The 12,213-nt window shown below is 57.5% G+C and overlaps 1 protein-coding gene across 1 annotated transcript in view; it reads right to left on the bottom strand.

Annotated features, from left to right (window-relative positions):
- Wwc1 (WW and C2 domain containing 1) overlaps positions 1–12,213 on the bottom strand; it is a 51,370-nt gene that overhangs the window by 26,680 nt on the left and 12,477 nt on the right. Inside the window, exons 2-3 of the mRNA XM_042670222.1 lie at positions 3,786–3,895; positions 2,313–2,516 (exon numbers count right to left, since the gene is read on the bottom strand). Coding sequence (XP_042526156.1) covers positions 2,313–2,516; positions 3,786–3,895 — 314 coding nt within the window. The remainder of the gene's footprint in view (positions 1–2,312; positions 2,517–3,785; positions 3,896–12,213) is intronic.

Here is a 12,213-nt window from a genome sequence, read left to right as displayed (position 1 = left end):
AGGAAATCTACTTTTTTTCTTCTCCCTGAAATGTTACATGACTCAAAATATCTTGATCCTAACCCTACATTTAGGTAAAAGTAGTTTTGCTGGGTATAAAATTCTGGGGTCAAAACAAATCCCCCCCCCCCCCTTTCTACCTGTAGAGGCATCGATTGCACCATTGTTTTTTAAGTTTCCCAGGTCCCTGGTGATAGGCTGTAGCCATTCTGAGTCTTGATCGTTTCCTGTGGCCTGTTGATTTTTCTCCCAGGAGGCCTGAGTTTGCTCCATGGTTTCAGGGTTCGACACCAATGATGAAGTGTGGTATGTTGATTCATCCATCATGTGGAACCGTTCCTCCTCCTCTTCCTCCTCTCCCTCCTTCTCCTGTCATGAGAAACTTTCCCGAATCATCTCCTGAAGCCTCTCTCTCTCTCTCTCCTTTCAGGTCGTAGGTTCCCTGGACCAGGGTGGCTTTTTCTCTCCTTAACTTTTCTATATATTCCTGTAGCTGTCCTCAGCCTCAGGTTCCAATCTTCCCACAGGCCCTGGGGCAGTCTCTATTCTTCCTTCACTGTGGGGGGCCTGCGGGGAGGTCTGGAGGGGAGCTTGCCCACTCAGATGTCTGGTGCCGGACATGGCTGGCCGCTTGGCCCAGGAACCCTCGATGCCGGTGTCATTCCTTCTTCTCTCTTCCAGGCCTTTTCAGGCCAGACTTCCCAGGCTCTCCTCCTGTCTAGCCTGGGGGCCCGATGGACGGCCTCCTGCCTTGCTGGACACCAGGCGGTCTCAGAGCCCTGGGTCTCTTGGTTATGTAATCCTGCTTCTGCACGGTGTGCTGTGGCTTTGAACCTGCCTGGAGTCTAGAGCTTGACTTACTGTCTCTGAAAGTTCACCCACCACCACAGGCCAGGCTGCTGCTGGTATTGGTCCTGCCTATAGCAATTTGGGGAGGGTCTGAGGGTCTCTCTCGGAGGCAATTTTCATCCAGTGCTCCCTACCCAAGGCCCTCCTCGCCCCACTCCCGCTTCCAGGGATTGCTGAGGCCCAATTCCCTGCGCCCGAGTCTCGGCAGGACTCCCAGCTCGCAGCCCGCGGCCCTTTTTCAGGGGCCCACTGGCATCCGCCCTGCTTTCCAAGGCCCACATCTTCATCATGATGTCCTTTCTTCTGCAGTTCTCAGGTCCTTCTGTCTCTCTCTTTTTCTTTTCTTTTTTTTTTTTTTTTTGGGTCCGGTTGTGGGGCCTGAACTCTGGGCCTGGGCACTGTCCCTCAGCTCTTCAGCTCAAGGCTAGCGCTCTACCACTTGAGCCACAGCGACACTTCCGGCTTTTTTCTTTTTGCTTATGTGGTGCTGAGGAATCGAACCCAGGGCCTCAGGCATGCAAGGCAGGCGCTCTACCACTGAGCCACCTTCCCAGCCCCCTTCTGTCCCTTTCAAAAATGGCCTTATCTGATATTCTCTTCATTTCAACCCACCAAGTCCCCGGTGATGTGTTTTCCACACAAGAAAAGGAACCCCAAAGACGCCAGTCTCTGGGCTGAAGTGCTCAGAAACACCTGCAGGACGCTGCTCAGCGCCAAGGAAGCGGCTCAGAGGCCTGGTGTGGGCTGCGACTGGCCGACCACTCGGGCACCAGAGGCAGTCCGGTGAGGCTGCAGAGAACCCCTCCCCCCATCCTCCCCATCTCCGAGCTGGGAGGTGTGGTAGGCCGAGGCCTGTGGCTGGCCAACATGGATTTGGTGAGGACACTGAAGGTGGCAGAGCCGAGGGACACCCAAATATGCACTGAGTCACTGAGGTTACAGGCATGCACCACTGTGGCCAGCTAGACCCACCAGTTCTTAACGTGTTTGCTCAGTTGATCTCTCCATCCCCTCTTCTACCCTTGCTCTTTCTCAGTGGGTTTCTAGCTCTCAGTAAACCTTCAACAAATGGTCAGACAGAAGTGGTAACAACGCGGGAGAACCACGTTTGAATCCCTCATAGACTCGGCTAGCTGGATGTGTCACTCTCTTCCTTTTGTCCTCTCTTATTTCCCCGTGGATCTTTTCTAGCCCGGGAGTGAGTGGCTGATCACAGGCATGAGCCACAGTGCCTGGCTCCCATCTCTATAACTGCTTTCCCTCCACGTCTCCCCAGCTAGCCCCTGTTGGGTTTAAACATGGAGGAGCTACAGGATGGGACCGGCCACAGGAGCTGGCTTCCCACCACAGGGTGCAGAAGAGCTGTGAACCCGTAAACAGCAAAGGGATGGATGGGGATTCGGATGCGTGTGGACCGGCAGCCCTCTGCCTGACTCCGCCCTGCATGGGTGGGCAGTACTCACAGCTGACCTGGGAGCCCAGCCTGTGCTCCCAGACGGCGTGTAGCTGCTGGTACTGCTGCTGCGCCAGCTCCAGGCGCTGCTGCTTCACCTGGTAGATCTCCTTCTGGGCACTCAGAGCCTCCTGCGCCACCACCAGGTAATCCTTCAGCATGTGCTCCTGCTCCCGCCGCCACTGCTCCCGCGGGTCCTCAATCTGAGTGGTTTCTGGAACAGACCAGGGGCTCCGGCTCAGCACCGTGCGTGAGGAGCTGCCGGGCTGGTGACCGGTGGAATCCACTACCAGACACCAAGGGGCAAAGCACATGGATAGACTCACAATAAATGTACCTGGGTTAAATTTGCTTACTACACGGAAGAGAATCTACATGTATGTGGCTCAGTCATAGAAACAAAAAGGACACCGAGGTGGAGCTGTGAACTGGATGTCAATCTCTACCTGAGGAAGGGCCAGGTTTGAGTTGTAATCTATTCAGAGGCCAAAGGGGATTATAAAAACTGGAGGTCATCTGTCTTCATGAAGAGTAAATGGAGGGAAAAGTGTTCAAGAATGTGAAGAAATAGCCGGGTGCTGATGGCTCACGCCTGTCATCCTAGCTACACAGGAGGCTGAGATCTGAGGATCACGGTTCAAAGCCAGCCCAGGCAGCAAAGTCCGTGAGACTCTTATCTCCAAGTAACCACCAGAAAACCAGAAGTGGTGCTGTGGCTCAAGTGGTAGAGAGCTCGCCTTGAGCTGAAGAGCTCAGGAACAGTGCCTAGGCCCAGAGTTCAAGCCCCACAACCGACAAAAAAAAAAAAAAAGAATATGAAGAAATAGCTGGGTACTGGTGGCTCATGCCTGTAATCCTTGCTACTCAGGAAACTGAGATCTGAAGATCATGGTTCAAAGCCAGCCAGGGCAGGAAAGTCTGTGAGACTCATCTGTAAATTAAGCACCAAAAGAGCCAGAGGTGGAGCTGTGGCTCAAGTAGTAGAATGCTAGTCTTGAGCAAAAAAGCTCAGTGACAGCACCTAGGCCCTGAGTTCAAGTCCTAGTACCAGCATACATCACACACACACACACACACACACACTCCCCTTCGAATGGCTATTAATTTATTTATTTTTGTCAGTTGTGGGGCCTGAACTCTGGGCCTGGGCGCTGTCCCTCAGCTCTTCAGTTCAAGGCTAGTGCTCTACCACTTGAGCCACAGCGCCACTTCTGGCTTTTTCTGCTTATGTGGTGCTGAGGAATCGAACCCGGGGCCTCATGCATGCAAGGCAAGCACTCTACCACTGAGCCACCTTCCCAGTCCTGAATGGTTATTTTTTCAAGAACATGCATTATCAACCTGCATTAACCCCTCTATCCAAATTGACATAAAACAAGGCACGATCTGGCGTCTAGAACCTTTGGTGGCTCCTGAACACTGGGCAGGGCAGGAGGGGGGTGAGGAGGAGGAAGGAGGCAGGGGAAGGGAGGACAGAACTTACTGGTGTTGTGGTCTATGAAGTAATCTCCAACCTGGGGGTCGTAGGCCTCTTCCCAGCCCAGAGGCAGCTCATTGCTGATGCAGTCAGCAAAGGTGAGGGGTTTGGTGAACCTGGAGTGAGGAGAGAGATCTATTCCATCAGCCCACGGCCCCCCGTGGCCCCTGTGGCCTCTGCAGCAAGCCTTCCTGGCCTCCCACATCCAGGAGTTCTGTACTGCAGCCAGCTCTGCTGTCTCTGGTTCCTGGGAAGGGGGCCATGCCGTGCGGTAAGATGGGGGCGAGGAGGTCCTGGAAGAGAGGGGAGGGGAGAGGGAAGCCAGCCACCTTCCCTCTTGAGCCTCCTTTTCTTTTCTTTGTCAGTCGTGGGGCCTAAACTCTGGGCCTGGGTGCTGTCCCTCAGCTCTTCAGCTCAAGGCGAGCACTCTACTGCTTGAGCCACAGCACCACTTCCGGTTTTCTGGTGGTTCATTGGAAAGAGTCTCACGGCCTTTCCCAACCAGGCTGGCTTTGAACCACGATCCTCAGATCTCAGCCTCCTGAGTGGCTGGGATGACAGGCGTGAGCCTCCGGTGCCTGGCTTTGAGGCTCCATTCCTTCATCTCCAACGGAGGGTTTGCAAGGCGGGGCTCTTGGGACAAGTCTGTCTCCTGCCTTGGCGCCCAGCTCTCTTTGGTCTCTTCCCCTACAGAGCCCTGGTCTGCCGGCCTGCAGTCTTTCCCCTGGCTCTCTCCCGGGGTGGAGGGGGTTTTGCACCCACTGGTCCTTCAGAAAGCTGGCCTCCTGCCTGCCTGCTGCCCCGGGCTGGCCGAGTGCCCGCACAGCTGTCCTCCAACAAACATCTCCAGCAAGAACTACCCGCTAAGCACCCACACTCCTGCTTTTCCTCAGGTGCTGAGACCTTCCAGATGAAGCTCCCACAAAGCTTTGGTCAGCTGACCCCCCCCCCCCCCCAATAAGCACCCTGTCCTTGGGCCTCGAACACAGGAAACCAAAGCCATTTCCCTCTGTGCCCAGCCCACCTCAGCCATCCCGTCCTTCCGCGCTCCATACTGTCTAGAGCAGCCCCATCCTTTCCCCTCCCCTTCCCTTTCCTTTCCTGTTTATCTGCTTACATTAGTTACAGGGGCAGGCGGGTTCACTGTGACACTTCCATGCACGCATATAATGCATTCTTACACCACCCCAGCCACTCAGAGGCAGGCATCTCACTGTGCACTTGACACCCAGAAAATGAAGAAGGTGGAGTGTCCTCCCCCTCCTCCCCGCACCCACCCCTGAATCTGAAGAGCACCTTTCAGATTCATCCCAGAGGATTAAGGATTTTAATCTGTGATGCATCCACGAGGTAGAGCTAGCACCAGCCACGTGTCTGGGGAAGGAGCGCGTCAGACCACGGCTCTGAGGGGAGGGACAGGTGCAAAGCCAAGTTAGTTTTCCATCTTGCTAACGTGGGCATGTGCTCCCCGTTCACCGCGGGGGGGGGGGAAACAGCCCTGGAGGGAGAGACGCACAGGGGCTCAGAGCCCCCCAAGTTCCCCGGCTAAAGACTAAAACCTAATGCAGGTGAACAGAGCGACAGGTCTCAAAATGTTCTGGAGCGTGGTACAAGCCACGCTGCAGGACTAGAGGCGAGACTGTCCTGGCGCCTGGAGCCCCTCAGTTATCTGTGGTGGGGTGCAAAGACATGCAGGGCACCCCAGAACCCCACTCCCTCTGAAGCCCAGGACACAGACGTCCCAGAGCTCGTCCAGGGACGGAGGAAAGGACTCAGCAACGTAGGCACAAGCTGGACAGCAGGCTTGCTCCGCCACCAGCACCAGGGGAGGTGGATGGCTCAGTGCGTGGAGACGCGTCTTGTTATACCTGCGCTGGGATTTTACACACGCACACACACATGGACATAAATACAGGCACACACACCTGCAGACACACAGGTACCTATAGACACGTGCACACGCACACAGCCACACATGCACGCGCACACAGGTGCACACCACATGCACGCACACAGCCATCCATTTGTGGGCAAGCACGAGTATACACAGCATGTACGTGCATGCACACGCGTGTTCACGTATGTGCTTCCTGCTAGTGAAAGCAGGACTGTGTGGGACCCCACCCCCCTGAGGAACTGTGGGTACTCCCCGGGCCCGCAGCCTTTGCTCATGGCAGGGAGATGTTCTGGTTGAGATCCGGACAGGACCAGTCTGCCGGGAGGGAGCTCCAGCCCGCAGGTCTGTTCTCCCAGGCTGGGCACACAGCCGGGAAGCTGGTGTCAGCTTCAGGGTTCAGCGGGAGAGTGGGCTCAGGGATGAGAGCCTGCACCTCATCTAGAACTGGGGTGCACCTAGAATCCCAGACTCCTGCTGTGTGGGAGAGAAGTGCGGGTTCATGAGATGAGGGCAGGTGGGTGGGGAGCCTTGGGGGGGGCGGTGGCGCTGTGGGCGTGATCCCAGAGTGTCTGTGCACCCTGGGACCCGTGTCACCCTCAAACTTAAACCGGAAGCCCCATTCTTTACCCTGAGACAGGAAGTGGCATCACGGCTCACAGGCCCTGGCCAGAACCTCCTGCTGCCGTACCTCGAGGTCTGAGCACCCGTCTGCCTGACTGTGCTTATTTTCTGGTGCCAGCCCTGGGGCTCGAACCCCGGGCCTGGGTGCTGTCCCTGAGCTCTTGAACTCCTGCCACAGCTCTACTTCTGGCTTTTTAAGGTGGTCCACTGGACATAAGAATCTCACGGACTTTCCCGCCGGGGCTGGCTTTGAACTGCGATCCTCAGCTCTCGGCCTCCTGAGTAGCTAGGATGGCAGGCGTGAGCCACCAGTGGCTGCTGGCTTCACAAAAATATTTTTAAGACCGACATGGGGGCTCATGTCTGTCACCCAGCACCCGGGAGGCTGAGGCAGGAAGCTGCAAGCTCAGTGCCAGCATGTGTGTCCAGTTGGGTCTCCAAAACACAACTCCTCTGACAATTCAGTACAAGCTGCTGACGCACGAGCCTTTATCCCCACCCCCACTCCCAGTTGGCAGACAGGTTGGTGGTGTTAATGGTGCAACCTGGAGATGAAAAGCAAAATTCTGTGCAGTATTTAGCAAGCCATGCTCTGCCCCAGGTCCCCAGCACTGGCTTTAGATAATTCTGAAGTGCACTTTTATTTTTTTAAAATGCACTCAGTGTCTGGGGCAGGCAGAAACACCCACGGTGTCCGCTTTCAGTGGTAACCAGGTCTCCAGTAGGATCAGGGCACTAGGCCCTCTGCCCTCCGCCCTCCCCCTCCAGGCTGGGGCAGAGGGGCGGGGGGGGGGGGGGGGGGGGGGGAGATGGCGGTGGACAAACCTGTCCAGCCACATTCCTGAAGCAAGCCCGAAGTAGGTTAGCTCTCCCCAGCCTGGGAGCACAGAGGCACAAGGGACAAGTACTTGAAAAGCCAAGGATGCAGAAGGCTCCAAAGAGTCACTTTTAGCAGGGGGAGGGGGGAAATGCTTGAGTGTTTTTTGCTTAAGTATTTGTTTTCGTGTATGCATAAAAGGATGGGAATGATTTATTTTTTTAGTTTTTATTTTTTTTGGGTCTGGTCATGGGGCCTGAGCTCTGGGCCTGGGCGCTGTCCCTCAGCTCTTCAGCTCAAGGCTAGCGCTCTACCACTGAGCCACCTTCCCAGCCCCCAGGATGGGAATGATTTAAAGAAAAAAGAAACAGGGGGCTGGGAAGGTGGTAGAGCGCTTGCCTTGCATGCCTGAGGCCCTGGGTTCGATTCCTCAGCACCACATAAGCAAAAAGGAAAAAGCCGGAAGTGGCGCTGTGGCTCAAGTGGTAGAGCATTAGCCTTGAGCTGAAGAGCTGAGGGACAGCGCCCAGGCCCAGAGTTCAGGCCCCACGACCAGACCCACCTCCAAAAAAAGAAAAAAGAAACAACCCTAAGTCTGAAAGGATTGCTTCAGCAAGCACGAGATCAACATGGGCAGCTGAAAAAGTGGGTAGTCTTTTAGCAGCAGGTTTTTTCTTCCTTTCTCACCACTCAGCATAGTGGTGCTTCTTGAAAACCAATGTTTATTCCTAACAACCCAAAGCCTGCACACAGTCACATGTCAATTACGGCTAACTGGACTAAGCAATGTGGTACCGCCATACGGTAGAATACTACCTAGTCATCAAAAAGAGACTCTTGTAGGCTGCCATTTCTGGAAAAGTTCTAGAAAATACATGCTAACACACACACAGAGACAGCTGACCGTGGCTGTCTGGGGTTGGGGTAGAAAGGATGGAGGAGGATGAGAAGCCTGCTATATTGGACAAGCGACACAGAGAATCCTCAGGGGCCCGTCCAGCCTGCAGTCGCTGCTTCTCACAATGCCCTCATATCCACCATCACTAAGTCTTCCTTTACCTGTCGGTTGGGTGGACTGTCACCTCACACCTTCCTAATTGACAGGTGCCAGGACTGGACACGGCCACCCGGGCTGTGGTCCTCTGCCTGTCCCTCCCTCCCAAGAGCTGTCCCCACCACCCTCCCTTGAGGGAGTGCGGGAGGGGGTGCACTGCTGCTGGGGTCCCTTCCTGGGGAGGGGCTGGCTCACCTCCAGCCCGGGCTCCATCTCATCACAGAGGCAAACATGCTCCGCACATCTCAGCTATGGCTGCTCAGACGTGGAAGGGGCCTTGGTGAGGGGGGAACATGGAAGGACACCGGACGTGGAAGGACACTGTATATGGAACACGGTACGTGGAACACAGGATGTAGAAAGACACGGGACGTGGAATAACATGGGACATGGAAGGACAGGGGTATATGGAAGGACGGGAGGACAGGGCGTGGAAGGACAGGATGTGGAAGGACAGGATGTGGAAGGACAGGGCGTAGAAGGACGGGATGTGGAAGGACGGGATGTGGAAGGACAGGGCGTGGAAGGACGGGATGTGGAAGGACGGGATGTGGAAGGACAGGGCGTGGAAGGACAGGACATGGAAGGACAGGGCGTGGAAGGACAGGATGTGGAAGGACAGGACGTGGAAGGACAGGATGTGGAAGGACAGGACGTGGAAGGACAGGGCGTGGAAGGACAGGGCGTGGAAGTACAGGATGTGGAAGGACAGGGTGTGGAAGGACAGGACCTGGAAGGACAGGATGTGGAAGGACAGGACGTGGAAGGACAGGACGTGGAAGGACAGGACGTGGAAGGACAGGACGTGGAAGGACAGGATGTGGAAGGACAGGGCGTGGAAGGACAGGGCGTGGAAGGACAGGATGTGGAAGGACAGGGCGTGGAAGGACAGGGCGTGGAAGGACAGGATGTGGAAGGACAGGACGTGGAAGGACAGGGCGTGGAAGGACAGGGCGCGGAAGGACAGGATGTGAAAGGACAGGGCGTGGAAGGACAGGACGTGGAAGGACAGGAAGTGGAAGGACAGGACGTGGAAGGACAGGGCGTGGAAGGACAGGATGTGGAAGGACAGGGCGTGGAAGGACAGGACGTGGAAGGACAGGATGTGGAAGGACAGGACGTGGAAGGACAGGGCGTGGAAGGACAGGGCGTGGAAGGACAGGATGTGGAAGGACAGGATGTGGAAGGACAGGATGTGGAAGGACAGGGCGTGGAAGGACGGACGTGGAAGGACGGGACGTGGAAGGACGGGATGTGGAAGGACGGGATGTGGAAGGACGGGATGTGGAAGGAAGGGACGTGGAAGGACGGGACGTGGAAGGACGGGACGTGGAAGGACGGGGCGTGGAAGGACGGGGCGTGGAAAGACGGGGCGTGGAAGGACGGGGCATGGAAGGACAGGATGTGGAAGGACAGGGCGTGGAAGGACGGGACGTGGAAGGACGGGACGTGGAAGGACGGGGCGTGGAAGGACGGGGCGTGGAAGGACGGGGCGTGGAAGGACGGGGCGTGGAAGGACGGGGCGTGGAAGGACGGGACGTGGAAGGACGGGATGTGGAAGGACGGGATGTGGAAGGACAGGGCGTGGAAGGACAGAGCGTGCAAGGACAGGGCGTGGAAGGACAGGATGTGGAAGGACAGGATGTGGAAGGACAGGGTGTGGAAGGACAGGGTGTGGAAGGACAGGATGTGGAAGGACAGGATGTGGAAGGACAGGGCGTGGAAGGACAGGGCGTGGAAGGACAGGATGTGGAAGGACAGGGCGTGGAAGGACAGGGCATGGAAGGACAGGGCGTGGAAGGACAGGGCATGGAAGGACAGGATGTGGAAGGACAGGACGTGGATAGGGCGTGGAAGGACAGGATGTGGAAGGATGGGGCGTGGAAGGACGGGACGTGGAAGGACGGGATGTGGAAGGACAGAGCGTGCAAGGACAGGGCGTGGAAGGACAGAGCGTGCAAGGACAGGGCGTGGAAGGACAGGATGTGGAAGGACAGGATGTGGAAGGACAGGGCGTGGAAGGACAGGATGTGGAAGGACAGGGCGTGGAAGGACAGGGCGTGGAAGGACAGGACGTGGAAGGACAGGACGTGGAAGGACAGGGCGTGGAAGGACAGGATGTGGAAGGACAGGGCGTGGAAGGACAGGACGTGGAAGGACAGGATGTGGAAGGACAGGACGTGGAAGGACAGGGCGTGGAAGGACAGGGCGTGGAAGGACAGGGCGTGGAAGGACAGGATGTGGAAGGACAGGGCGTGGAAGGACAGGATGTGGAAGGACAGGACGTGGAAGGACAGGACGTGGAAGGACAGGATGTGGAAGGACAGGGCGTGGAAGGACAGGGCGTGGAAGGACAGGATGTGGAAGGACAGGATGTGGAAGGACAGGGCGTGGAAGGACAGGGCGTGGAAGGACGGGACGTGGAAGGACGGGACGTGGAAGGACGGGATGTGGAAGGACGGGATGTGGAAGGACAGGATGTGGAAGGACAGGACGGGACGTGGAAGGACGGGACGTGGAAGGACGGGGCGTGGAAGGACGGGGCGTGGAATGTGGAAGGACAGGGCATGGAAGGACAGGGCGTGGAAGGACAGGGCTGGAAGGACGGGACGTGGAAGGACGGGGTGTGGAAGGACGGGATGTGGAAGGACAGGAAGTGGAAGGACAGGAAGTGGAAGGACAGGAAGTGGAAGGACAGGGCGTGGAAGGACGGGACGTGGAAGGACGGGACGTGGAAGGACGGGACGTGGAAGGACGGGACGTGGAAGGACGGGGCGTGGAAGGACGGGGCGTGGAAGGACAGGAAGTGGAAGGACAGGAAGTGGAAGGACAGGGCGTGGAAGGACAGGGCGTGGAAGGACAGGGCGTGGAAGGACAGGGCGTGGATGGACAGGGCGTGGAAGGACAGGGCGTGGAAGGACAGGGCGTGGAAGCACGGGACGTGGAATGACGGGGCGTGGAAGGACGGGGCGTGGAAGGACGGGGCGTGGAAGGACGGGGCGTGGAAGGACGGGGCGTGGAAGGACAGGAAGTGGAAGGACAAGGCGGGGAAGGACAGGATGTGGAAGGACAGGGTGTGGAAGGACAGGGCGTGGAAGGACAGGGCGTGGAAGGACAGGACGTGGAAGGACAGGGCGTGGAAGGACAGGACGTGGAAGGACAGGACGTGGAAGGACGGGACGTGGAATGATGGGACGTGGAAGGACGGGGCGTGGAAGGACGGGGGGTGGAAGGACGGGGTGTGGAAGGACAGGGCGTGGACAGGACGTGGAAGGACGGGATGTGGAATGACGGGACGTGGAAGGACGGGGCGTGGAAGGACGGGGGGTGGAAGGACGGGGCGTGGAAGGACAGGGCCTGGAAGGACAGGGCGTGGAAGGACAGGGCGTGGAAGGACAGGGCGGGGAAGGACAGGGCGGGGAAGGACAGGGCGTGGAAGGACAGGGCGTGGAAGGACAGGGCATGGAAGGACAGGGCGTGGAAGGACAGAATGTGGAAGGACAGGGCGTGGAAGGACAGGGCGTGGAAGGACAGGACGTGGAAGGACAGGGCGTGGAAGGACAGGGCGTGGAAGGACAGGGCATGGAAGGACAGGACGTGGAAGGACAGGACGTGGAAGGACAGGACGTGGAAGGACAGGGCGGGGAAGGACAGGGCGTGGAAGGACAGGGCGGGGAAGGACAGGGCGGGGAAGGACAGGGTGTGGAAGGACAGGGGGTGGAAGGACAGGGTGTGGAAGGACAGGGTGTGGAAGGACAGGGCGTGGAAGGACAGGGCGTGGAAGGACAGGACGTGGAAGGACAGGACGTGGAAGGACAGGATGTGGAAGGACAGGGCGTGGAAGGACAGGGCGTGGAAGGACAGGATGTGGAAGGACAGGGCGTGGAAGGACAGGACGTGGAAGGACAGGACGTGGAAGGACAGGATGTGGAAGGACAGGGCGTGGAAGGACAGGGCGTGGAAGGACAGGACGTGGAAGGACAGGACGTGGAAGGACAGGACGTGGAAGGACGGGACGTGGAAGGACGGGACGTTGAAGTACGGG

The sequence above is a fragment of the Dipodomys spectabilis genome, unplaced genomic scaffold, assembly GCF_019054845.1.
Source record: "Dipodomys spectabilis isolate Male_0828 unplaced genomic scaffold, ASM1905484v1 ptg000528l, whole genome shotgun sequence".
NCBI lineage: Eukaryota > Metazoa > Chordata > Mammalia > Rodentia > Heteromyidae > Dipodomys > Dipodomys spectabilis.
The sequence above is the reverse complement of the archived record's forward strand: the minus strand, read 5'-3'. Positions and strand labels throughout refer to the sequence as shown.